The 26116-nt window shown below is 35.4% G+C and overlaps 1 protein-coding gene across 1 annotated transcript in view; it reads left to right on the top strand.

Moving 5' to 3' along the window:
- The first annotated feature begins 23446 nt into the window (after positions 1-23446).
- The window catches only part of LOC107060526 (5-epiaristolochene 1,3-dihydroxylase-like), a 4602-nt gene continuing 1932 nt past the window's right edge, over positions 23447-26116 (top strand). The window contains exon 1 of the mRNA XM_015308512.1: positions 23447-23473. Coding sequence (XP_015163998.1) covers positions 23447-23473 — 27 coding nt within the window. The remainder of the gene's footprint in view (positions 23474-26116) is intronic.

Below are 26116 nucleotides of genomic sequence, written 5' to 3'. Positions count from 1 at the left end.
ACAGCTAAGAACCCAATAATTCTAACATTCAAAAAACCCTTGGTCTAGTCACAATAAGGGAATCAAAAACTGACTGAAAACTAGGGACCTAATGGGTGAAAGGAACCCACTAGTGAAATCCCACATACTTGGTGACGAATTCCACAGAGAAATCCTTCGATTTCGGTGCTGGAACTTGAGGAAACTTGATGCGTTCTTGAACTTAAGGTTGGTCGCCTCTTTCTCTCCTTTCACTTCTAATTTTCTATGTTCTGATTAAAGATCTGACTTGGGTAAGTTCTAGTTATGTTTCTAGGCTTAAAATGACTAAAACCACGAAATTTATGATTAAAACGACGTAGTTTAGGTGTCCAACGAATAAGGAAAAGACCGAAATAACCCTGACTTAAACTTCAGACGGACTGACCACGGCCACCTTCACAGACCATGAAGTCGGTCGTGGTCTGGACCTGCTGACTACTAGCTGAGGGCCTGAGTCCACGAGCCCTACCACGGTCCGTGTGAAGGACCACGGACCGTGAAAGTATCCGTGATCTCCACTTGGGTTGTGGTCTGGCGGGACTGGCTAGGGGACTTACTGGTAAGGCTCCACGGAAGCCCCCACAGGTCGTGTGAAGGACCACGGACCGTGAAGGCCGCCGTGGTCCTCACTTAGGCGTGACGCTCTAAGGGGCTGGCTATGGAGGTTCACTGCCGTGACTCTATGGGGGCCACCACGGCCCATCATCAAGACTAATGACCGTGAAGGTACTCGTGGTCTGATGTCTGGGCCTGGTGAGTTCCAAGTCAAGACCACGGGCAGGTTTATGGACCGTGGAACCTATCACGGTCCGTGAACCATGTCATGGTTCACTGCTTCAGGTATATTTTTGATATTTCTTTCTGTGTCTGGGTTTCGAGTTGTTACAAGAATGATGGATTAAAAGATTAAAATATGAATTTTTTTAGCCTTTTATTAGTCAAAAGAAATTCATTTAGGGTTTTTCGTGGAGGTAAAAGGACAAAAACAACGCTTTTTAATGTTTTCCCGTCGCCTAATTCCTAACAGCACTGTATCAGGTTACTAAAATAGTTATAACTTTTTACTCAGAAATTAGATTGACGCAAACTCCATGGTGTTGGAAAGTAGATTAAAATACCTTTAATTTGATAGGTTACAGGCTACGCAACTCTTTATATTCTAAGAGATATGGTCATTTGAAGTTGACCCAAGTAGAATTTTACATCAAAACTTAATCGATAAGAAAACTTCAAGAACACTTATAAATAACTCATCAAGAAATTAAATTGCTCAACATTAATGGATAGATTCTCAAAAGAAACACATGATTGGCGTGTAAGTGAACAAATCCAACACTATGGAAGCTTACATACCTCAAATAACAAGGTTCTTGGCGAAATCTTGAATTTCTTAAACGAACGCTTGAAACATTGAACTTTTTCTCCTCTTGAATCTTCTCTCAGAACCCTAAACGCTTTTAGGGATGAATGAAACTGATTCTAATCAGTTTAGACCCTTAATTGGGTGTAATTCGCGTTTAGAATAAGTGGGGGTAAGGAAAAGACTACAATACCCATCCTATTTTCGGGTAACTTTCCTTAAATGGACAGCCTAACTTCAAAAGGGCATATCTCCCTCATACAAGCTCGAAAATTAGCAAAATCGGTAGCGTTGGAAAGAGGACTCAGAGATCTTTCATTTAGTATCTTATGGGTCTCCTAACTCATTATGTAATGCAAGTTATGGTCGTTTGAAGTTGACCCAAAACATAGAAGAACTTAAGAATGGCTTGAATGAATTCTCTTTAATTCTTTTATTGGAACTAAAGGTGCTATATCTAGTGACCTAACCTTAACTCTTAAGAATTTTTATATTATTTTGTAATATCTTACTCACGATGAAGGATGGTTCAAGTCTTAACTCAAATATTTTCTGGGGTGTTACAAGTTCATAATTTTCATACTAGAGTCTGGAGATCAATGATCCTGCAAAAAAATTGTTTCTTGTCCTTTATAGAAAAGATATTATTTTATTTTATTTAGGAATTTTATGAATATATTCTCTTAATTTTACTTTTCATTATTTATGGTATGTATTCTAGAAATTCTTTTTAATTACATAAATTTAATTCTTCTTGTAAAGTGACAAGTTTATTTAATTCATGCAGGCAAAAAATCATTTTTGCTTCTTCATTTAGATTCTTCTAATTTCAAATTTAACACATCTCTATTTTAGTTTATTTCCATTATTAACATGTATAATGTGAACACCAATAGTGATAAGTCCTAAAACATGCCTTTAAGTAATATAAGTGCAGAAATACAATATAAATATCCCAAAGAGTTGGTGATATGAGTGAAAGAGTACATAACTATAACAAAAAGTAAATACAAAATTTTGACACCATATGACTATCAAAATATAACAGAAAAACAACCAAAAATTAAAGGAGCAGAACTATAGTTAACTGTAAGAAAAAGTAAATACAAAAATTTGACACCATATGACTATCAAAATATAACAAAAAAACAACCAAAAGTTAAAAGAACAGAACTAGAGTTTGGTGTTCTAAAATTGACTAGTAGCGTACCTCAAAACTCTAAATGGCATAACTGTTGTTGCCCATCACAACCAACTAATATTCACAACCAAATATATATATAAAAGTGCAACAAGTATAGTATGAATATAAAAATAACGAATAATTAATCATAGATCGACTGTTGGATTTTAAAGGTGTGAATAGGAAATGAAGGGTTGTGACACTCATGAAGGGTTGTGACTTTGCCGAAGGGTTGTGACTTTTATGAAAGGTTGTTTCTTTTCTAAAGGGTTGTGACCGTTTGAAAGGTTGTGCCTTTTCCAAAGGGTTGTGACCTTTTTCCGACAAGTTGTTGCTTATAAATATATAGACTTTCTCTCATTTTTCTGCATTTAATTCTTCCCTTCTTTTGCATACATTTCTTATAAAACAAAATTGATCGATCGTGTGTGTGTGTGATTCGTTGCTGTCATTTTGAATTTGTTGAAATTATCGAAGTGTGAGGTACCGCTACTTCTTTAATGGTTAATCAATTTTATGTTGGGAGAAATTAATCTACAACCTCGGGTACTTGTGGGGATTCAATTTTTTAAGGATACACGATAGTTCCTTTTTTTTCTCTTCATCTTTTATTATTTCTGGTTTGCTAATCTTAATACATGAGATAACATGCTTAAGAAATTTAATTTTTTTATTGGTATTTTCTACGGTAAGGAAATTAATTTTATTTTCTGTGTTCTTTTTTTGTGGGAAAAAGAGAGAAAGATATTTGGGATGAAAAAGTACTACTCTAATATGTTCGAGTATATTTTATGTAGTAAGTTTTCCTTGGATGGGTAAGATTATTTTTTATTTTCTTCCCAAGTGCATTCAAGCGTTGCACCCCTTTAGTTTTCTTTTCAATGAGAAAAGCTAGTTTTGTGCATAAAGGCTAAGATGTGCAAGTTAATTATTTCCCTTGTATTCTTGGATTTACATAACTGTGAGCAGAAGTAAATGAACATATGTTGTCTCTTAACAATATTTGAATATGAGTTTAGTTTCTCGTTGAAATTCAATGTCTTCTAAGAAAAAATGAAATATGATGGAAATTGGGAAAGAAAGAAAGAATTAGCAAGGAAAGTGATTTGCATGGAATAAGTGCTGATAGATAGAATATGATTCAATGGGAGTAAAATTATGTAATGACCGAGTTCCGTTGGTAAAGAAAATCCAACAGGGAAAATTTTTGGGTCGGAAAACATTTTCGTACTAACTTCGAATTTTCCAACCTAGTCCAGATTTGGATGAAATCAGAGTCGTTAAGGTGTAGGGAAATCTGGTAACAATCGGGTGACTTATTTATGATTTTGATTACATGAGTAGTTAGATAAGTCGTTAAGGAATCTGTACGACTTTACAGAATTGAATTCGGGTGAGTAGAACTCCCGGAAACGATTAGCGTGAACGAAATTTTCTGAGAGTCGTTGGTTAAAGGTGTGTTGTGAAATAGGGGTCTTGGAATTATTAAAATAGCTCATTGGTTTCGTGCAAGCTGCTGGGGTGGGATTTCTACCGCCAGGGGAGGGGCCGCTGTAGCGAGGTTAGGACAGCTGTGGCGGGTCCGACGTGACTTAAGATCGTAAATAAACCTCAAAACGTCTTTATTTTACACTTTTCGATTTTTAGAGCTAAGGAACGAACCCCAGACGATTCTTGACAGTTTTCCACCATTGTTGAGGGTAAAGGTAAGATTTTAACTCTCCGAATCCAATTTACGATCTGTAGAACATAATCTAATGGGCAATTATCGATGGGGGAGGGTTTTGATCTAGAATCTACGGTGGAAACAGACCTACTTTGGATACTTGGGATCATGGGTATGATCTAGGGTTCATAGAATTATTAGCAATTCGGGTAGTTAGTGATTGTTTATTGATTCCAGTGTTATTATTATTGTTTGTAGACCAAGAACAAGCGGAATGAATCCGGAAAGGGAAGGATCAAGTTTCTTAGGGTTTCGAGCTTGTTTCGAGGTAGGTGATGGTTGTGATTCTATGATTGTGCGATGTATGTTTGTCTTGCTTCATTATGATACATATATGTATGTGGATGTTGCATTATTGATCACACTTGTTGTAAATGAGAATATATGATTGATGAATGCCATGAATCATGACTTGATTGTATGATTATGAGAATGTACCTTGTGATTGTGATTATGGCTTGTTGAATAGACCGACTGTTGTTTTCCGACACACTAACTTGGATCGGTTGCCACATTTCGGCATAATTATGGGATCGGTTTGCCACGTTCCGGCATAAACATTGGATTGGATACCACGTTCCGGTATGCCAACTGTTGGGTTTGGGTTCAATGAGAGGACCAATGACTTGTCATAATTGTAGTATCTTGAGAAATGTGAAGTTGTTCGTTGTTCGTAAATGTTGATAATATTGTATGTGTTCGATATATGCATGTGATTATATTGTTGTATTGACTTACTTATGTTGCATTTAGTGGGATAGCCGCGTGATCCTATCAGTACACTGTAGTTGTGTACTGATACTGTACTTGCTCTTTCTTTGTTGAGTACACGACATCTTCAAGCGGCTATTGACAGACCTCGCTTAGAAGATCAGTGATCGTTCGAATTCAAGGGTGAGCCAATTCATCCGGGCTGCCATGGGTTCTCTTTAATCTATGTCCACCATTTCGGACTTAGACTTTGTAGTTAGTTATTAGTACATTAGTTTGGGGTTGTATCTCTTCCTGTTTAGACTTGTTGAACTTTAGATGTTTTGGTACATTGACTTTCAGGTTCTAGGCATTACTCCCACAATGTTAGTTTGTCGTTAGACTTTTCTTTGGAGTTTATGGGAACTCTATTTCAGTTTTTTAGCTATTTTTCTTGCTTACGTATCCTTAAATGCCGTAGTATTTTTGATTTAGTTGGTTAGCTAATTAGTATAAATTGTTCTCCCACCGGATGGTTAGTTTGGTCCCAATCACGATGGTCTGGGTCGTGACAAAATCAGGTTCTATCTTTATTTCCCTTGATTATTATTTATTTCTATCCTTTATAAGTTATGAGATTTATCTCATAAATATTAGGATAGATGATCATTATGTAATAATCTAAGAATATATCTTTATTATTTATTAATATGTATTCTACATAGAGGAGAACAAAAACTTTTACAGTTTTCTACTCCATGTGAAATTTGATTGCATCTAACCTTGGAGACTAAAATCTTCTAATTTTTTAATCCATTGGTTTGAAGAATATAAGAACTTCACCAAAGAAATCACATTGTGCAGAATATAGAAACTTCACCAATTTGTTAAATACATTGTTTCAATGAATATTCTGACTTAAAGAGTACAAAAACATCGTCAGGAATATTTAGGCTAAACGATTTGAAGAATGTAAAAACTTCATCGTTAACTAGAAACAATGTTGTATTTATGTTTTTTGGAGATTAAAGCCTTTTTTGGTTTTCTACTTTGTCTGATCGGAAACTGATTCGAAAAATATAAAAACTTCATCAGAATTCAAGATTCATTCAGCTTACGATTCAAAAAATATAAAAACTTCATCATTAATGTAACACCTCACTATTTGAAAGAGTTAAAAATAGAAATAAATAAATTTGGAAATATCAAAATCTGAAATTTTGCAGATTATACATAAGAGGGTCAACTTCAGACGACCATAACTTCCAGTACAAGATGAGTTAGGTGGCCCATAAGATATCCAATAAAAGGTGTTGGAATCCTCTTTCCAATGCCACTGAGTTTGGTAATTTTCGAGCTCGTATGAGGGAGATATGTCCATTTAAAGTCGGGTATTTTGGTCTTTTCATTACCCTATCGGATTTAATTCATATTTAGTAAATAATTAGGGGTTTAAACTGATTTGGTTTAGTTTACACAATCCTAATTTATGCTACAACTTTAGAAAGGAGTTCAAGCAGAGAAAAGAGGAGAAAATTCAAGGCGTTTGTTAAGTTCTTGAGGTAATGTCGCAGATTTCGCAAAAAGGTTTGATCCCTAAGAGGTATGTGAGTTCTCATAGTGTTGGGTTCATTCACCCACACGCCAATCATGTTATTTTCATCGAAGTTTCGTTCTTAAAGTTTAAGAATTCGAGTTCTTGATTAGTGTTTTTGAAGTTTTTTCTTGTTCTTGAATTAGGATGGATTTGACAAGTTCTTGAGATAATCGTATCGAGTTTAAGACTTTTTTATGAGTAGATTCTCGCGAACATGTATTGGGTAATTGAATTTAAGAAGAAATTGAGAAAACGAATTGATTTTAGTCGAATTACGATTAGAAAATGAGTTTAAAATTTTTTTGGATTGAACTGGGGAGGGGTGGCGTGACGCGCCACGGATGCGCCACGGATGCGACAACAAGGGCTAGCGTGGCGCACCAGCAGTGCGCCAAAACAGGGCCTCTGAAGTTTAGGAGTTGTACCCCCGCGCCAACAGTGCGCTAGTGTCGCCTTCCCCTACCCTTTTTCAGTCGTTTGTACATATACTTCCTACTGATTCTAACTACTCTAAACTACTTCTAAACATGTAGAAATCATTCATAAACATGAATGATAATTTTGAATCCTTAAATTCAAATTCAAAGTAGAACTAAGAGTCAAGTCTGGAGAGTTCTTCGAGTCATTTTAAGAAGTCTTTTACAACCTTTTAAACTTGTTCTAAGACTTCAGCATTTGAGTTTGAGGAAGAGCAAAGTTGAGTCATTTTCTTTAAAATGATATATGGGAACTAAGTATTTCCAAGAGTAAACGTTTTCAAATTTAAGAAGAGAATGAACCATATTTTAAGAAGTCTTTTACAAACGTTTTAACTTTGTTTTATGACTTAAGCTTTGAGTTGAGTAAAGAGTAATAGTAGAGTTCATTTTGTTTAAAATGATATATGGGAACTAAGTATTTCCAAGAGTAAACGTTTTCAAATTTAAGAAGAGAGGAAATACCGATTTTCAAAAGAGTTTTCATGAGCATTTCCGAGTACCATCTTTTTTAAGAGAAATATTTTCTTGAGTAATAATCTCAAACCACAGAAACAGTTATGTTTTTAAACATATGAGCTAGTATATTTTGGGAGTAGTATTGAGCAACGATATGGGGGAGAGTTCATACAACTCATAGCCCCCATAAACCATGTAGAAAACGTTGGTAGAAAGGGTCATACTTTTTAGATGATTCCTTAATTCTTTTTAGAATAGACTAGTGGATCCACTTAGTAGTAGGTTCTATACACCGACAAAGTATAGGTCAGTTCTGGTAGCATGGGCTAGACGTTGTATCATCACATAGCTCATAGTGATGGTTGTCGTTTAGAAAATCTCCCTGTCACGACCCAGACCGTCGTGATTGGAACCCACACTAACCCTCTGGTGGGAGAACCATTACTACAACCCAAATCTAACAACTTAACAAAATACTACGCATTTAAAGATACGGAAGCAGGTTTAAATGACTAAAGAAATATGGAGTTCCCATAAACTCCCATAGTTTTAAACAAATAACTTCACCAAACTAATGCGGAAGAACAATCCCTAGAACCTGAAAGTCAATGTACCAAAACTCTAACAAGATTCATAAGTCTAAACAAGAAAATCATCAAAAGAACTAGTCTAAGTCCGAATAGGATGGACTAAACAAAACGAGAACTCAACGCAACCCGAAAGAACTGGCTCACCCTTGAATTCGAATCGGCGATCACTAATCTTCTAAATGAGGTCTGTCAATAGCCGCCGGAAGATGCCCTGTACTCAACAAAAATAAGAGCAAGTGCAGTATAGTACACAATCACAGTATACTGGTAGGATCACGTGGCTATCCCAATCAGTGCAACATAAACAAGTTAATACAACATTATAAAACAGGCATATACCAAACATATACAATATTTGTCATCTTTTCAGGATCAATGTAGCATTCCACATTCTCAATAATACACATTAATTATCAATTTAGAGCAACATACCGTCTTCCAATATAAATCACCATTAGATATGAACGAACATATCACAAGTAGATACACAACACAATTCGATGGTCCTCTCACGGAACCCAATTCAATGCTCCTCTCATGGAACCCAAACCCAAATAGTTAGCATACCGGTTCGTGCTACCCGATCCAATTTAGTGTGCCGAAACGTGGCAGCCGATCCCATATTTATGCCGGAAGGTGGCAACCGATCCAATGTTTATGCCGGAACGTGGCAACCGATCTCACATTTATGCCAGAATGTGGAAACCGATCCCAATTAGTTATGCCAGAACGTGGCAACCGTTTCATTCAGCACACCTTCTGTGAACAAATGAATTCATGTGTCTCTAAACCCAATTATCTTCTCCTCTAAATATAACTCTATAGCCTTAAGAGTCAAATAAAATATTCTTGCTCTAGCCTCTCTCTAAAGGTTGTACTACATCCCACCATTTTTCTTCATTCTGACTCTAGCTCTTTTAATTTCTATACGAATGGTGTCCCACCATCTCTTAAAACCTTCCATACAACCATGTTGCTTACCAAATATTAGAAAACCACAACCTTAGATACTCGCAAGTCGTAATTACTATACAAAATTCGCTTAATCAGCAATCTCATTATATAGTTGCATCCCATCACAATTCAACGTGAACTCTTATTACCATTACGCTCAGTTATCCCTGACTATCACTATGAAGCCAATATTTCATCAACATGACACCTCAAACTCAGGTATACTCATCAAATTTAAAGGACTAACCCAATCTTGGTACGCACTTTCTTACTAAAATCTTTAATTTCCTTCACCCAAATATACTTGATTGAACTTTCTTTATCTATAAGCTTGCCATTATGGTATTAATCCACTCCCTTATGGAATAAGATAAAATCATCAGTCCTCATACTACACTCCTTCTTCTAAACAAACAAGACAGGAGCACCCCACTTGGAAACAATAGGACGTATGAACTCTTTATCAAGAAGCTCTTGGATTTGAGTCTTAAGCTCTCTTAATTCTGTTGGAGCCATACGATACGGAGGGATTGAATTGAGACGAGTGCCAGTTTCCAAGTTAATGCAGAAATCTATATCTCTATCTGGAGGCATACCAGGTAAATCCGTAGGAAACACTTCCTTAAACTCAGACACCACAGGAACAGACTCAATAGAGGGAGACTTAACCTCAACCTCCCAAACATGAGCCAAATAAGCCAAACAACCCTTCCCTACCAGTTTCGTAGCCCGAATCGAGGATATGATCTTAGCTAGCTTAGGCTTGTACACCCCTTCCCACTCTAATCTTTTCCTACCGGAGATCTCTAGACTTACCGACTTAGTATTACAATTAAGCATGTTATAAATGGGGGACAACCAAGTCATGCCTATGATTATATCAAGTCAGTCATATCCAACATAACTAAATCAACCCAAATCTGAAAATCCATAAACACAACAGGACAACACGATATACAAGGGTGACTATGACTGACTCTTCAACTGGGGTAGAAACATGGATGGGAGCATCAAGTATATCACAAACCACATCACATTCCAAGGCAATTGAACTAACACGTAAGAATAAGTAGATCCCAGACCACACAAAATATTAGCCATTCGGGCACAGACAAAAGCAGCACTAGTGACCACTGCATCACACATCTCAAACTCGGTGTTGCCCGGAAAAGCATATAAATGAGCCTTGTCGTCTTGACGGGCAACCTCCTCGCCTGGCTGCACTACTCATCTACCTACATTACCATTTCCCCCTGCCTCACTGATTTCCTTCCCATATGCCCAGGTTCTCCATAATTTAACACACTTTACCACTTATATTTGATTGTTGAACAATGAATTAGATCGCGGGGGTTAGTTCGGGTACTATTCGGGGTCCATAATTGTGACTAGGGGAAGACAGTAAAGATAGCTTGAGGTTCTGCCTCACCTCATCCCGCTCGGGCGGGTAAATTTTCACACTGGCGACCTCGCCTTGGCGGGAAGAATCCCTCCCCAGTGGCCATAACAGAAACAAAACCCCTGCCAATAATTTTTCTAGGGTTCTTTTCTTTTCTAAATTCCACAAAGGTTACCAACTTTACTTAGCAATTTTAGAACAATCCTCATAACTAGGATAATCATTGTCTACCCCTAGTCAATACCACTTACACGAACCAATTCATTCTTGTCAATTTAGCACCACAACCCACACATCCCCATGATACACCCAGACACTCACACGATCCTTAGTCAAGATATTCCTTTCACAATAAATTTCACGATACTCAAGTATTTACAACTTGCATAACTTCAACGACCAGGCAAACATATTGTACATATCAAAGTTCAGACACACATTTATTGTGCACATACTCACCTCATCATATTTAAGCAATTACAACCTCACATTTGCAGTTAATTCAGACAACTAGAAGCACGCATTCAAAGTTTCCAAGATATAATTTACAGATTAGTCCATATTCTTAATAAATTATTTCGCTCCATGGATGACCATTCCTGATCATCCATGCATTCACACCACCCATAGGGCCAGATACCAATTGGAACCTTCTCAGTTTCCAATTTGCTTTGCTTGTGGTCCCTCAGTCGTGACCACGACATTTGGTTCACTTCGTTGAGATACCAATTGGATTCCGGAGATACCAATTGGACTCAACTCATACCACAAGAGACAATAATAGCTAGTGATCCCCACAAAACTGCTAATTTCAATCATAGAACTTGGTCGAACCCAATTCTTAACCGCCTCAATATTTAATTGATGGTAACCAGACCTCAAAACAATCTTAGAGAAAACTGATGCACCTTGCAATTGGTCAAAAAGGTCATCTATCCGAGCCAATGGATACCTATTCTAAATGGTGACCCTATTCAACTGTCAGTAGTCTATACACATCCTGTCCTCCTAGTGATGGTTTTACCACTTTTGTTGCTCTAGCTCGGACCATAAAGTGAAAGAGGAAAGATACCCATTTGTATCACCCAGATACCAATTGGATTCAAGTCATAGCATGAAGGAGTAGAAACAAGTGAGTTTTTCCTAAAGTCCTATTGCCTCTCGAAAAAAAGTATGGACATCATCGTACCGTTTCACAAGATTTTATTAGACTTGTTTTGGTTCAATGAGATCAACGAACCTAGGGCTATGATACCAACTTTGTCACGACCCAGACCATCGTTATTGGCACCCACACTAACCCTCCAGTGGGAGAACCATTACTACAACCCAAATCTAACAACTTAACCAAATATTACGCATTTAAAGATACGGACACAGTTTTAAATGACTAAAGAAATATGGAGTTCCTAGAAACTCCCCAAGTTTTAAACAAATAACTTAACCAAACTAATACGGTAGAACAACCCTTAGAACCTGAAAGTTAATGTACCAAAATTCTAACAAGATTCATAAGTATAAACAAGAAAATCATTTAAAGAACCAGTCTAAGTCCGAATAGGATGGACTAAACAAAAAGAGAACTCAAGGTAGCCCGAAATAATTGACTAACCCTTGAATTCGAATCGGCGATCACTGATCTTCTAAACGAGGTCTGTCAATAGCCACCGGAAGATCCCCTGTACTCAACAAAAATAAGAGCAAGTGCAGTATCAATACACAACCAGAGTGTACTGGTAGGATCATGCGACTATCCCAATGAGTGCAACATAAACAAGTTAATACAACTTTATAAAATAGACGTATACCGAACATATACAATATTAGTCATCTTTTCAGGATCGACGTAGCATCCCACATTCTCAATAATACACATTGGTTATCAATTTAGAGCAACATACCGTCTTCAAATATCAATCATCATTAGACATGAACAAACTCATCACAAGTAGATAAATAACACAATTAGATGGTCCTCTCACGGAACCCAATTCAATGGTCCTCCCATGGAACCCAAACCCAAATAGTTAGCGTATCGGTTTGTGGTACCCGATCCAGGTTAGTGTGTCGGAACGTGGCAGCCAATCCCATAGTTATGTCAGAACATGCCAACTGATCCAATGTTTATGCCAAAATGTGGCAACCGATACCATATTTATGCCGAAACGTGGCAACTGATCCCAGTTAGTTATGCCAGAGCGTGGCAACCGATCCATTTAACACACCACATTCACAATCACAAGTATATCCTCAAGGATCATACAATTAAGTCATGAATACATGGTAATGATTATTCATCTATCTCTTTTACATTAAGTGTGATCAATAATGCAACATTCTTATACATACATGTATCATGATGAAGCAAGAACAAGCATACATCACACAATCATAGAATCACAACTATCACTTGCCTTGAATCCAAGCTTGAATCCCCTAAGGTACTTTAATCTTCCCTTTCCGGATTCTTCCCGCTTGTTCGTGGTCTAAAAATATACAATTAACACAAGGATCAACAATCAAAGGTCTAATTATCTGGATTATAACAAACCCAATAACCCTAGACAAAACCCAAGATCCTAATACCTAATTTAGGGTTGTTTCTACCATATAATCTATAATAAATCCCTCCTCCATCAATATTTATCCATTCTATTACGTTCTACGGATAGAAAAATGGATTCGGGGAGTGTAAAGCTTACCTTTAGCCTTAAGAATGGTGAAAATAAGTAGGAGTCACCTGGGTTCGTTCTTTAGCTCTAAAAGTCAAAAATTACATAATAAGGTCATTTAGGGGTTTATTAACGACTTTAAGTCGCGTCGAGCCTGCCACAGTGGCCCTCATCCCGCTGTAGCGGCCCCACCAGAGCGGCGAATTCTAGCGCCAAAGTGTTTGGAACGAAATAGAGAGCTATTTTGAGAATTCTGAAATCCCCATTTCACAACACATCTCTAACCAACAATGCTCAGAAATATACCCTTAGCGCTAAGATTGAATTCGGGAGTTCTACTCACCCAAATTCAATTTCGTAAAGTCTTAAGGGATCCTTAACGTCTTAACTATCCACTCATGTAATCAAATTCATTAATAGATCTCTCATTTGTTACAAAATTTTCCTACACCTTGAAGACTCTAATTTTTTCCAAATCTGGACTAGGTGAGGAAATTTCAAGATACTACGAAAAAGTTTTTCTGGCCCCAATTCTTTCCCCATGGCTTTTCTATAACGATGAAAATCAGGTCGTTACGCTCCCACAAAGTTATTTTGTATCTTTATACATAAAAATTGAGTTATATTGTATTTTGCAATACATTGAGTTTTCTGCCTACTATTTTAAAAGATTTTCTTTATACTGCATCTTTATCACTGCTTTATATTGAAATGAGTGGAGTTGAGTTGAGATGAGGTAAGATGTTTCTCTCAATTCTAGTTCAAGCTTATGTCTTGTTTTAGATTTCCCCTCACATGCTCGTACATTCAATGTACTGATGCCATTTGGCCTGCATCTTTTATATTACAAATACAGGTAACCAGGATCAACATCAAGGACTTCGTTGATCTAGTCGAGTTCCAAAGTCATTTGGTGAGCTTTCTTGCTTCCGGAGGATCCCTTTATTATGTTTTGTTATTCAGTTTTGTTAGGATGATCGGGGGTCTTGTCCCAACATCACTCATAGTATTAGAGGCTTCATAGTTAGATATACATAGTTCATGAGTCTTTTAATTTTCATTCGTGTATGTTGAGACTTGAGTTGTCACTTTGGCTAGTTGAATGTTTATTTCTAAAACATTCTAAGTTATCTTTTGAAACATTTGAATTATAGCTTACTTTTTAAAGTTCTTTTGAGATGAGTATGTCTTATGCTAAGAGTTAAGTCAGGACAAGGGTTTGCTTCGGGCGAACAACTGTTCTCAAGTGCCGCCACGCCCAGGGTTTAGGCTCGGGGCGTGAAAGTTAAACTAGAAACAAGTGGTATAAATATTTATTCATTATAATTAGTATTTTAAATACTAAGTGGTCAATCTAATTGTGAGAGAAGGAAAAAAATTATTAGTGACATAAAATTAGTAATTTTGTGTCTGCAGTAGGTGTGTCTATAGATTAAATCTCCAAATGAAGGGTTCATGTTGCCAATGTATATTTTGATGGTATACAATTTTAAAGCATGAAAAATAAAATATGTGGAAAATAATTTCAGATACTTGAAAAATATTTTTGAGATTATATTTAAAATAAGGGGGGTGGGGAGGTTCTTTAAGAAAAAATTAGGCTTACTATCTAATTTAAGTTTGAAAGTACAAGATATGAAATTCAATGATATTCTTGAATTATGTTCGACCCACAAAATTCTTGGAGTATAGTTGATATTGTATATCGTTGAGTCTCTCTTTACTATTATATGATATTACTAGTATAAAATCATAAAATGTTTTTACGCATTCAAAAGAATTGTGTTCTTTGATGAAAGTGTCACTTAAACTATTGTGATTTTTCATGAAAAGATATGTCTATTGAAATAAATTTATTTGTATAGACATGAACATTCGTGAAAAGTGATCTGTCATGTTTGTGTTGTAAAATAAACATTTGGGTCATATTTCCCTTATTGAACCAATGAGACTGATCATGGGTAATTCTATAACAACCAAATTAAATGTTATGGAAAGGTCTCTGAAAAGGACATCTGGCAAGGTGTTAATTCTAAAACAATGTCTTTATTTGACAAAGCTACAAAAAGTAAAGAACAAAATATTTGTGGGAAAAAGTTACCTCGCGGAAGGTCTCTTGAAACTTAGTATTTCTGATTGGTTTTACTTGCTTGAGTTAAACTAATCAACTTAGAAGTTTTGCCTAACTTTGAGTGCAATAAATAAAAATGGCAAGTTTGTGTTGAATCTAAGTATGCTAAGTAATCTTATACATTTGTTGAAAGGAATTTTGATCCCTTAGAATTGATTCACACTAACATTTTGTGATATGAAGTCAACACCATCTCGTGGTGGGAAAAGTGTTTCATGTCTTTTATTGACAATTGCACTAGATATTGTTATTTCTATTACTCACCTCAATCTAATGATATTGTTGACAAGAAAAAACTGAACTGTGAAGGAAATGTTGAATGTCCTACTTATAATTTCAGGTTTACCTTAAAAGTTGTGGGGGGAAGCTATATTATAACAAAAGAAAACAACAAAAAGTTTTTCTATTCAAAAAGAGAGAAACAAAAAGTTTTGTTTGTTAAGAAAGAAAGCAACAAAAAGTTTTGTTTGTTCAGACTCTGTTGTAACAAGATAGAGAATTGCTTGTTGCCCCTTAAAGAATATACAAGCAATAACTCTCGAAAGATAGTGATCTAACAATTTCCAATACAGTCTATACTATATGAGAAATGGAAATGAGGGAAATCCAACTTGAAATATTTCATAGTATGGGGTGTCTAGAAAAAAAAGTCCAAGTTCCTATTCCCGAAAGGGTAAAAGTAGGACCTAAGACAGTGGATTGTATGTTCATTGGATATGCTACAAATAGTAAAGCATGTTGATTTGTGGTTCATAAGTGTGAACAGTTGGATAGTCAAGTAAATGGTCTAAACAACCTTGGAATGAACTAAAGGAGAATGTATTTAATAAAGAGATTCAGAGGCGTAGTAAATGTCAAAGGACATTCACTTTCTTCGGGTTCGGTTTGTAACATTTCTTCTTGAAAATGAGTCCATATATTCGAAGAAGCTATGTCTTCTATGAACTCATCCTTTTTGGAAAGAGGCTATCAATAGTAAGATAGATTCAATCTTGAACAACCATACTTGAGAGTTGGTTGATCTTCCTCCAGGAAATAAACCTTTGGGTTCAAAGTGGATCTACAAAAGGAAAAGAAAGTTGATGGAAATATTTGAAAATAAAAAACAAAACATGTTGTCATAGTCTTTAGACAATAAGAATGCCTTGATTATTTTGACACATAATAGCCACTAACTAGGAGTACATAAATTCAGATGTTAATTGCAGTAGTTGTGGTATATGGCCTTCAAATTTGTCAAATGGATGTGAAAAACAACTTTCTTGAATTGAGAATTTGAGGAAGAAAGTTACATGAAATACCTCGAGGGCTTTGTGGTTCCTGGTAAAGTAAAGAAAGTGTGTAAACTTGTTAAGTCACGTTATGGACTAAAAATAAGTGCTCAAATAATGACATGTGAATTTTGACCAAACTATGTTGGCAAATGAATTCAAGATTAATGAATGTGATAAATATTTTTACATTAAAGGCACTCCAAATCACAATGTCATTGTTTATTTTTATGTTGATGACATGCTGATCATCAAAATAGAAATTTCTGACATAAATGTTACTAAGGATAAGCTAGAAAGTAACTTCATTATGAAAGATATTGAAGTTGTTGATGTGATTGAAAAGGTACTTGAGAAGTTCAAGTATTTGAATTTCAATATTGTCAAGACTCCAATAAATGTGAGCTTTGTACTTCAAAAGAATTAAGGAAAAAGTGACTCACAATTGGATTATTCTAGAGTATTAATAAGTATGATATATATCATAATGTGTACAAAATCAGATATGTGCTAAGTAAACTGAGTCGGTTAATAAGTAATCTCGACCAAACTTGGATGACAATGAAAAGAGTTTTGGGCTATTTAAAACAACTTGAAACTATTTTTTTGCATTATAACTAATATTCAATGGTATTGGAAGAATACAGTAATGCAAATTGAATCACCAGGTCAAATAAAGTAAAATCCACGAGCGGATATGTATTTATTCTTGGTGGAGTAGCAGTCTCTTGGAAAACATCCAAATAGAAATGTATCACTCTCTCTATTTTGAAATCGAAGTTTATCACTCTAGATAAGGCCGGTGAAGAAGTTGAATGACTCCAAAATTTCTTCAATGATTTTTGGCCCAAACCTTTAGCACCAATATGCATACACCATGAGAGTTAAGTTGCAATAGGTAGGGCATGGATCATGATGTATAACATAAAGTCTCATCATATATGACGTAGACATAATATTGTTATAGAACTACTCTCTAGTGGAATTATCACGATTGACTATCTAAAGTCAAAGGATAATATGTCGGATCCACTTACAGAAGGCCTAACTAGAGAGGGAGTTGATATATTATCAAAGGGAATGGGACTATGGATGAGGGCAAGTCATTGTGGTGGTAACTCTACCTATAAAACTAGAGATCCCAAGATTTTGGTTCAAGGATATCAAACGAAGTCATTAATGACGGTTCAACATGTCAAATTTTTTATGGTCCATTATCATGATAAGGCAGTGTTCAGTAGCAAGGATAAATCCATTATGACTTTTTAATGGTTTATATGTTTGATACAGGGTATGTCAAGTGGTGTATCTAGGGAATAACACATTTAGAAATCACCTATATAAGTGTGAAGTGTAAGCCGCTTCAAGGGGAATTCGATAAGTCCAACTCTTTACACACTTATAAACCAAGATGTGTTCATGGCTTAAATGAACAAAACAATGAGAACCAAAAACAGTTCAAGGGTTGATTGTGTGAATTATGTTGTCTAGGTATACAACAAAGCTCGACAGTTCAAAGATATCAAATCTACCGATTGATCGAGTATATCCAATATATGTTCACTATGGAAAGTTCAAAGGGAAACCCTCTTATCTAGATGCAATCAGTCCTTACTTACGAATCATACAGTTTTTCATGAATATGTTTTAACATTTTTCATACCCTATTAATGTAGGGGATTGTTGAGTGTTAATGGTGTGAATAGGAAATGAAGGGTTGTGACTCTCCTAAAGGGTTATGACTTTGCCAAAGGGTTGTGACCTTTATGAAAGGTTGTGTCTTTTCTAAAGGGTTGTGACAGTTTGAAAGGTTGCGCCTTTTCCAAAGGGTTGTGACCTTTCAGAAAAGTTGTCCTTTTTCCAAAAAGTTGTGACATTTACCCTTTGTTGGCTATAAATAGAGAGACTTTCTCTCATTTTTGTGCATTAAATTCTTCCCTTCTTTTGCATATATTTTTTACCAAAAAAATCGATCGATCATGTCTCTGTGTGTGATTCGTTGCTGTCATTTTGAGTTCGTTGAAATTATTGAAGTTTGAGGTACCACTACTTCTTTAATGGTTAATCCATTTTATCTTGAGAGGAATTAATCTACAACCTCGGGTACTTGAGGGGATTAAATTTCTTAAGGACAAAGTGTGTTTTGTGGACTCGGATTGTTCTTTTCTTTTTCACTTCATCTTTTATTATTTCTGGTCTTCTAATCTGAATATAGGAGATAACACCGATTCTTCTAAAAGTAATAGTTGTCATGCCCCAAGCCTACACCATGGACGTGGCCAACACTTGAGAACCATCGCTGGTCTCGAAGCGAACCCTTGGCCTTGCTCACTACTCAGTGGAAGACTTACTCAAGGGAAATAGGAACTCAATACAAAGATTAACTCTCAAGGGCTCAATAATAGCCTAACTCAATAACGGAAAGTATTTAAATAACATAAGTACTAAATTCAATGTCTCAAAGGAACATAAACAAGGGAAAACATGAAAAGACTCCTCAACTACTATTGTCTGTGAAGCCTCTAAATAATACAATGGATGTCGGGACAAGACCTCGACAACCTAAAAAGAAGAAAATAATAATGTGAAGCCCTACGGAAAGCAGGATCAACGAAGCACATATTGATGACCCTGAACACCTGGATCTGCATCATAAATAAGATACATGTCGAATGAAGTCAGTACATTGAATGTACGAGCATTTAAAGGGAAAGATGAAACATAAGAAACTGAACTGATACTCTGAGAAGACATACTTACTTCATGTCACATCAAATGTGAAAGCAACAATAAAAGATGCAATATATAAAGCTTTCAAAAGAGTATATATCAACTCAATATGTATAAAAAAAAAACTTTGTACTCTTATTTGAGAGATTCTCTAACCAACAATCATCACTATGAGCTACGTGATGATTCAACGTCTCGCCCATGCTGCCAAAACTGTCCTATACCTTTTTGGGGTATAGAACACCTCAATTAAGTTGATTCACTAAGCTATGCTTAAGAGTAATAAGGAATCATCTAAAAAGTATGACCCTTTTACCCATGTTGGCATACATGGTTTATGAGGATTTTGAATTGTCTGGACGCATCCCTATATCGGTGCTCAATACTACTCCCAACAATATATAACTCATGCTCAAATGTTTGAAAACATAATTCTTTCTGAAACTGAGATAATTACTCAAAAGATCCTCTTAAAAGAGGAGATACTCAAGACTCTTCATAAACTCATTTAGAAATCAATGTTTCTCTCGTTTTAAATATAAAAGTATTACATACTTGGGAATAATTAGTTTCCGTATACTCATTTTGAAACATTAAACTGAAATCTCCTCATTCTCATACTCATTCACTAAAATCTTACTTCAAGTTATAGATAATTGCAAAAGACTTCTCAGAAGGACTTTCTTACACATTCTTATTAACTTTACCTTCATTTGAAAATGTAAATTAAGAGACGTGATTAGGATATATAAGATCTCTCAAGAAATAAGGATATTTTAAGTATGGATATCAAGGAGAGAACATAGGTACGATTCGAGGAACACACACAGAAATAAAGAAAGAAGGGTAAGGGACCTGGCGACCCTGGCACACAAAGTGGCGCAGGGCACGAGCCCCAAAACTACTGGGCAGTAGTTGGGCCGCATGGCTGGTGTGGTGCGTCAGGCCCCAAACTACTAACCACTAGTTTAGGTGTAATGATGGTGCGACACCCCACCCATCTACTCAGATTGTTTACGAATTTTCTTGCTCAATTTCAAGGCCTAACTCCTCTAGAATCAAATGATTTTCTCCCAACTCTTTTTTATTCATAAACCAAGCACAAATTCAACAAATTCCCACCCAAAATCCGTACTTATGAATGGGGTTAAAACTCAAGAACTTCTCAAGAAACTAAATCAATCAACTTCAAGAACGAATTCATGGATGAAATTACATGATTGGCATGAGTGTGAACAAACCCAATACTATGAAAGCTTGCATACCTCGAAGAACACTTGTTATTGGCGAAATCCTCAAGTTCTTGAAAGAACTCTTGAAACTCTTCTCCTTTCTCCTCTTGAACCTACTTTAAAATCCCTAAACGCTTTTGGAATGTCTAAATTAACCTAGCGTCTGTTTTGACCCATAACTTGGGTGGGTAAAATGTGGGTAGGCCTTTAGGGGTAAGGAAAAAACCATCTTTCCTTAATTAGATGAAAAGCTTTAACTAGAGAGACTCCACTCAAACAGGCATAACTTCTTACTCCTAGCTCAAATTTTAGAAAACTCGGCGGCGTTGGTGTTAAAAAGTCAGAACAAGAATAATAACCATTAACAATAGAAAAATATTAAACATCTCAACTACACTAAATAATTTCAAAAATCACAATTTCGAGATAGTTAATATATTTGAAACAATCAAATAAAAGTGAATATAATGTAATGCAATGATCATGTATGCAACTTGTATACCCACTATCTCCAATTTAGGATGTCCATGAGTCATGAACCTTGGGACACTCGCGAAATCCATATATCTTCTTGAAGCCAATTCCAACAAGATCACACAGGCAACCAATCATTTAAGGTTGAAATAACATCACTCCGTCCGACACCAAATCCAACCAAATCACTTTGGTTATAACCATATAATTCATTATGAAGAATTTGCATTATATTAGATATCGTAGGAAATCATGAACTCCAATATTATTTACAATACACTACAACACTTGTGGATTCAATCCATCAACCACGTATTTCAACAAAGTTCCTATAACATAGTGTAAAGACTAAAGATTGCGGTAATAACTTTGAGATGTAAAATATATGATTAAAGCACAAAGATTATGTCTCTATAATAAAATGCACCGTTCTCCGGTTTTAATTTGGTTTCTAAATATGCACTCAGTCCCTAAAGTATCACTCATTCTTTCTCAAGAGTTGAAAAATCCATCTAAATGTGATGTTCCTACAACCATACGATGTTACAGAATTTTCATGGACGTCTTTCATCTTCCCTTTTTTAAGGCAGTTGTTATAATTATGCTTTAGAATTGTAATTTTATTTTATGAATAAATTCTAGTTAATAGTTGGCTATCTAGTTTTTGTAATGATTCACAAGGTCATAAATTACTATTTTACCCCTTTACATGCCCTAAATCTTTTCTAATTAGTTTGTGGAGTTGGTTTTGAAATTTTATTGAAAAGTTGTGGTTTTTAAAAGTTTTGGAGTTTTGAGAGGCTGAAGTTAGTTAAAACTGGTTTTTGGTATCAATAAGTTCACAATCATAATTTTAGTTTAGAACTCAAGTTATTGAAAAACCTTGTCATTTACTAATCAAAATCTCAGGTTTTGATGTTAAAATCCATAAATAATCAAATGGAAAAGAAGTTTTAGGGTCACAAAAGCTCACCCAAATGATTTAGCATAAGAAAGCTCTTCCAAATCTCCTCCAAGGATTTTACAAAGCTTAAAATGGGGAAAAGTGGCTAAAACCCCAACTAGTAACTCACTTTAAGATTAGAAGTACCATACTGGCAAAACACAGGAGAGATGTTGGGTATATAAGTAAGCAAGTCTTACCAACTAGTAACTCATTTTAAAGTCGTGTGGGCCTAGGCCCAAAGCGGACAATATCACTAGCGGGATGGGCCGTTACAAATGGTATCAGAGTCACTATTGTGTCAGCCTTGTTGTTGTGGGCCAGAGTTTAACTGAGTTTCGACAAATCCCGGTAAGGCGGGGTAAACCTCAGTGCTGAGTATATGAAAATCCCATTCAGTGGGGAAAACCTCAGCGAGGCCGCTGAGTCTAATGAGGGGGTGTATGCGAGGCCCCAACTTAATATTAGAAGTCCCACATTGGCAAAACACAGGAGATATGTTGGTATATAAGTAACCAGACCTTACCAACTAGTGTGCATTTTAAAGTCGTGCAAGCCTAGGCCCAAAGTAGATAATATTACTAGCGGGCTAGGCTGTTACAGGTTCAGAAAAGTGAACCCCGAAAAAACTGGGGGTCTCACTTTTGTGACCATTAAGATCGTGACCCATGGTTTGCTTAAGCGAATCCTACCCAAAAAGAGACCTTCGCTTTGGCGACTAGGATCTCGCTTTCGTGATCCTCACCATCGCGAGGTACCCTTTGCGAAAGCGATGAACACTAACATCAGACAACCAATAAATGCTCAAAACATCGAAAGGATCCTCGGGATTCAATCGAAATCCTGTACACACAACTCATATATGAAAATTGACTATACTCAACGTTTCGAACTCAATGAAACCGTCAAAACACAAATATGAGGTTTCCTTGACCTGAAACACATGAAAGTCACAAGAAACCGACACAACACCTAAAAAGGTCAAATTAAGCTTAGGACCTCTGAAAATTCAACCAAGACCTCACTTAGGCCTAAAACCATCCCCCGAATCGAATGAAACTCTTAGAATTTTGATCCGAGCATCCGAACCTCCAATGTTGACCAAAGTCAATCCAAAGGCTAAAATTTTATAAATCTCCAACTTAAGACCTTAAATCCTCAAAAAGACTCCGAATCTTAAACTGACAACTCTGATAGACCAATTTTCAGATTGCGAAATGAATGGAATCGATGGAATTTCAGTCTGATACTCGAACCTCCAAAAGACACCAAGAACTCATTTTTAATAACTTTAGCCTTCCAAACTCAAAACTTACAAAATTAACAACCATTTTAATCAGAAATTGAAACCAACTTTCAAAATTTAATCACTAATCACTCGGGGTCAATATTAGGAGAGACAAAATGGTAATTTTATGAAAATTTCCAAAAATAACCAACCGGATCATTACAAATGAGTTCAAGGAATTTAGTATCCGTACTTTGAGGAAGCTCTTACAACCACAAATGCATAGGATTAGACATGTGGGTAATTCAAAATGACAGTTGGACCACCAGAGGATATGGTACGGAATGAGGCTTCTCCTGTCTTAATCAGAGATCTTAAATTCAAGTTTTGGGGTATGAAAATCCTTGTTAGGGAGTAGTTCCCTCCAATAGGGACCTACACGACATGAATTTGGAATAATCCAATATAACCAGGCTCTAATGTAGATACCGAACACCGAGTGTCGAACGAGAAACAAAAAAAAATTGGAAGTTAATTGAAAAACCCACCAACGTGTCTATGATTTTATAGGAGAGCCTGCGAACCTTGCTATGAAAAAAAAGGGAAGATAAATGTAATATTGTAAGCCACAATAAATTGGTTAGAAAATATAACAATGGAATTCCAAGAACCTTCATGGTTAAATTTAAGATTTCATGCCTAAATTAATCTTCATGGTTAAATTTAATTAGCTAACTATTGAAATTCAAACTGTACCAAATAAATAAAATAAAAAGAAGTGACTTTTGTTTGATAAACTTAATGTTGGATGGACCATGGGTGAAATATATTGGAGCTAAAACTCATGTTTAAAAACTTGTTGGCTCTCGAAGTCTTCCATATTATTGTAACATTAGCTGAAGCAACATTAGTATCTTTGCTTCTCTTCTTCTCCATCCTTTTTATTCTAGTTAGTAAAAGCAAAAAACAAATAAAGTTGCCTCCAGGTCCATGGAGACTCCCGTTTATTGGAAGTCTGCATCATTTAATCGGAAGAGGACTTCTTCATCGCACTCTTAGTAATTTAGCACAAAGGTATGGGAGTGTTATGTACTTACAACTCTGGAAAATTCCTGTAGTGATCATATCATCACCTACTATTGCAAAAGAACTTCTAACAATTCACGATCTAGCCTTTTCTGATAGACCACAATCTACGTCTACAAACATCATATTTTACAATAATGAAGACATTGCATTCAGTCTTCATGATATGTACTAGAAAAAAATGCGTAACATTTGTAATGTACAACTTCTTAGTGCAAAGATGGTCAAGTCCTTTGGTAGGATTAGAAAAGATGAGATTTCAAGTCTTGTTTCATCAATTCATTCCACGAGGAGTTCTCCAATTAACATGACATAAAAGATCTTTCAGTTTACCAACTCTGTCACTTGTAGCGCAGCCTTTGGGAAAATGTTCAAAGATCGAGATATGTTTATAAAATTGTTGAAGGATATATCTTTTTAGTGTCAGGATTTGATGTGGCTGATTTGATCCCTTCTTGGAAGTTACTTCGCGAACTTAGTGGTGCGGAATCTAGATTGATGAATTTCCATAAAAAAAGTCGATGAAATTATGGAAGATATCACTACAACAAATATGATATATAGCTACGAAATTATTAGCTACGACATCAAATTCATCACTAATTGTTCGCTTTTAGTGACAAAATTTATTTTTCGTGCTTAAATATATGAGACACATACTTTTAGTGACGAAACATAAAAATCCGTAGCAAAGTTTCGTCTACTAAAGTTTCCCACCAAAAAATTAATTGGCGCCATTTGTTAAGTAGTGTTAGCCACGAATTTAAAGTTATCGGTGACACATTATTTCGTCACTAATAATGTATCTAATTCATGACAAATTATTTTTGTCGTAAAATTTATTGATTTTCTAACCCAAAAAAATTTCATCTAAAAAAATATGTTGTTACAATATCGACAAATTAGAATTCGTAGTTAAATATTTTAAGTTTTAGCTATAAGAATTTAGCTTTAATTATGATATTTATTTTCGTCACTAATAGTATAAATAATTGGTGACAAAGATTTTACTGTCTCTAATCAATATGTGATTTAGTGACAACAAAAAAATTGTCACAAAATATGTAAGGTGTTAAATAGCGACGACTTAAAAATTTGTAGTGAATAATTCAAGTATTTTCTACGAAAAAATTCATAGCTAAATACAATTTTTTTTTCTACAATTGTTCATAATTACAAGTGACAACTTACAAAAAGAATAATATAAGTGTTTCATAAGAAATAGACAGAGTCATTTCGTTAATTGGCGAGGGAAAATATTAAAACCAACGAATTCGGTCCATTTTGTAAAAATGAAAAAGTTCAATTCATGAATTTTCTTAAATTACACAATTATAAAATGCATCATTTCAAAAATACAATCCAGGTTATAAGTATCGTGAGTGTGGTACGATTATGCCTCTAGATCACTAATATTTGTTGGTTTAACACTTTTGTTTTTTATTTGATACACTTTCATCGATAAAGACGATAGAAAAAATAATTTCTCAAGTCTTGGTGCTAATTTTTGTGTGTGTCTATTGATTTGTGATTGGTAAACTACATAGACTAAGTCGATCTATTTGCTTCTGTCTAAAAATATGTAGCTATTTAATAGTAATTCCATAAACGCAAGTAGATCAACTATACAGAGATAACATCGACTTACAAACTTAGACTTTGCAAAGGTGCGAAATATTTCATGAATTTCTATTAACTTTTTCATCAGTGTGAAAATCAAAATAAACTAAAAAATGAAAGCACAAATGAAAGAAATGAACAACCTAGAATTTCAAATATATTATGATGAAGTACTATAGTTATGGGTATCGATGTTTTTTTTTACAAAACAATTGATTTACTGACCGAATTGAACCGATTATTCAATTTTTAAAATAAAATCGAAAGTTTAATT

Source organism: Solanum tuberosum, unplaced genomic scaffold (genome assembly GCF_000226075.1).
Source record: "Solanum tuberosum cultivar DM 1-3 516 R44 unplaced genomic scaffold, SolTub_3.0 scf00088, whole genome shotgun sequence".
NCBI classification, from domain to species: Eukaryota; Viridiplantae; Streptophyta; class Magnoliopsida; order Solanales; family Solanaceae; genus Solanum; species Solanum tuberosum.
This window is presented reverse-complemented; position numbering and strand designations above follow the sequence as displayed.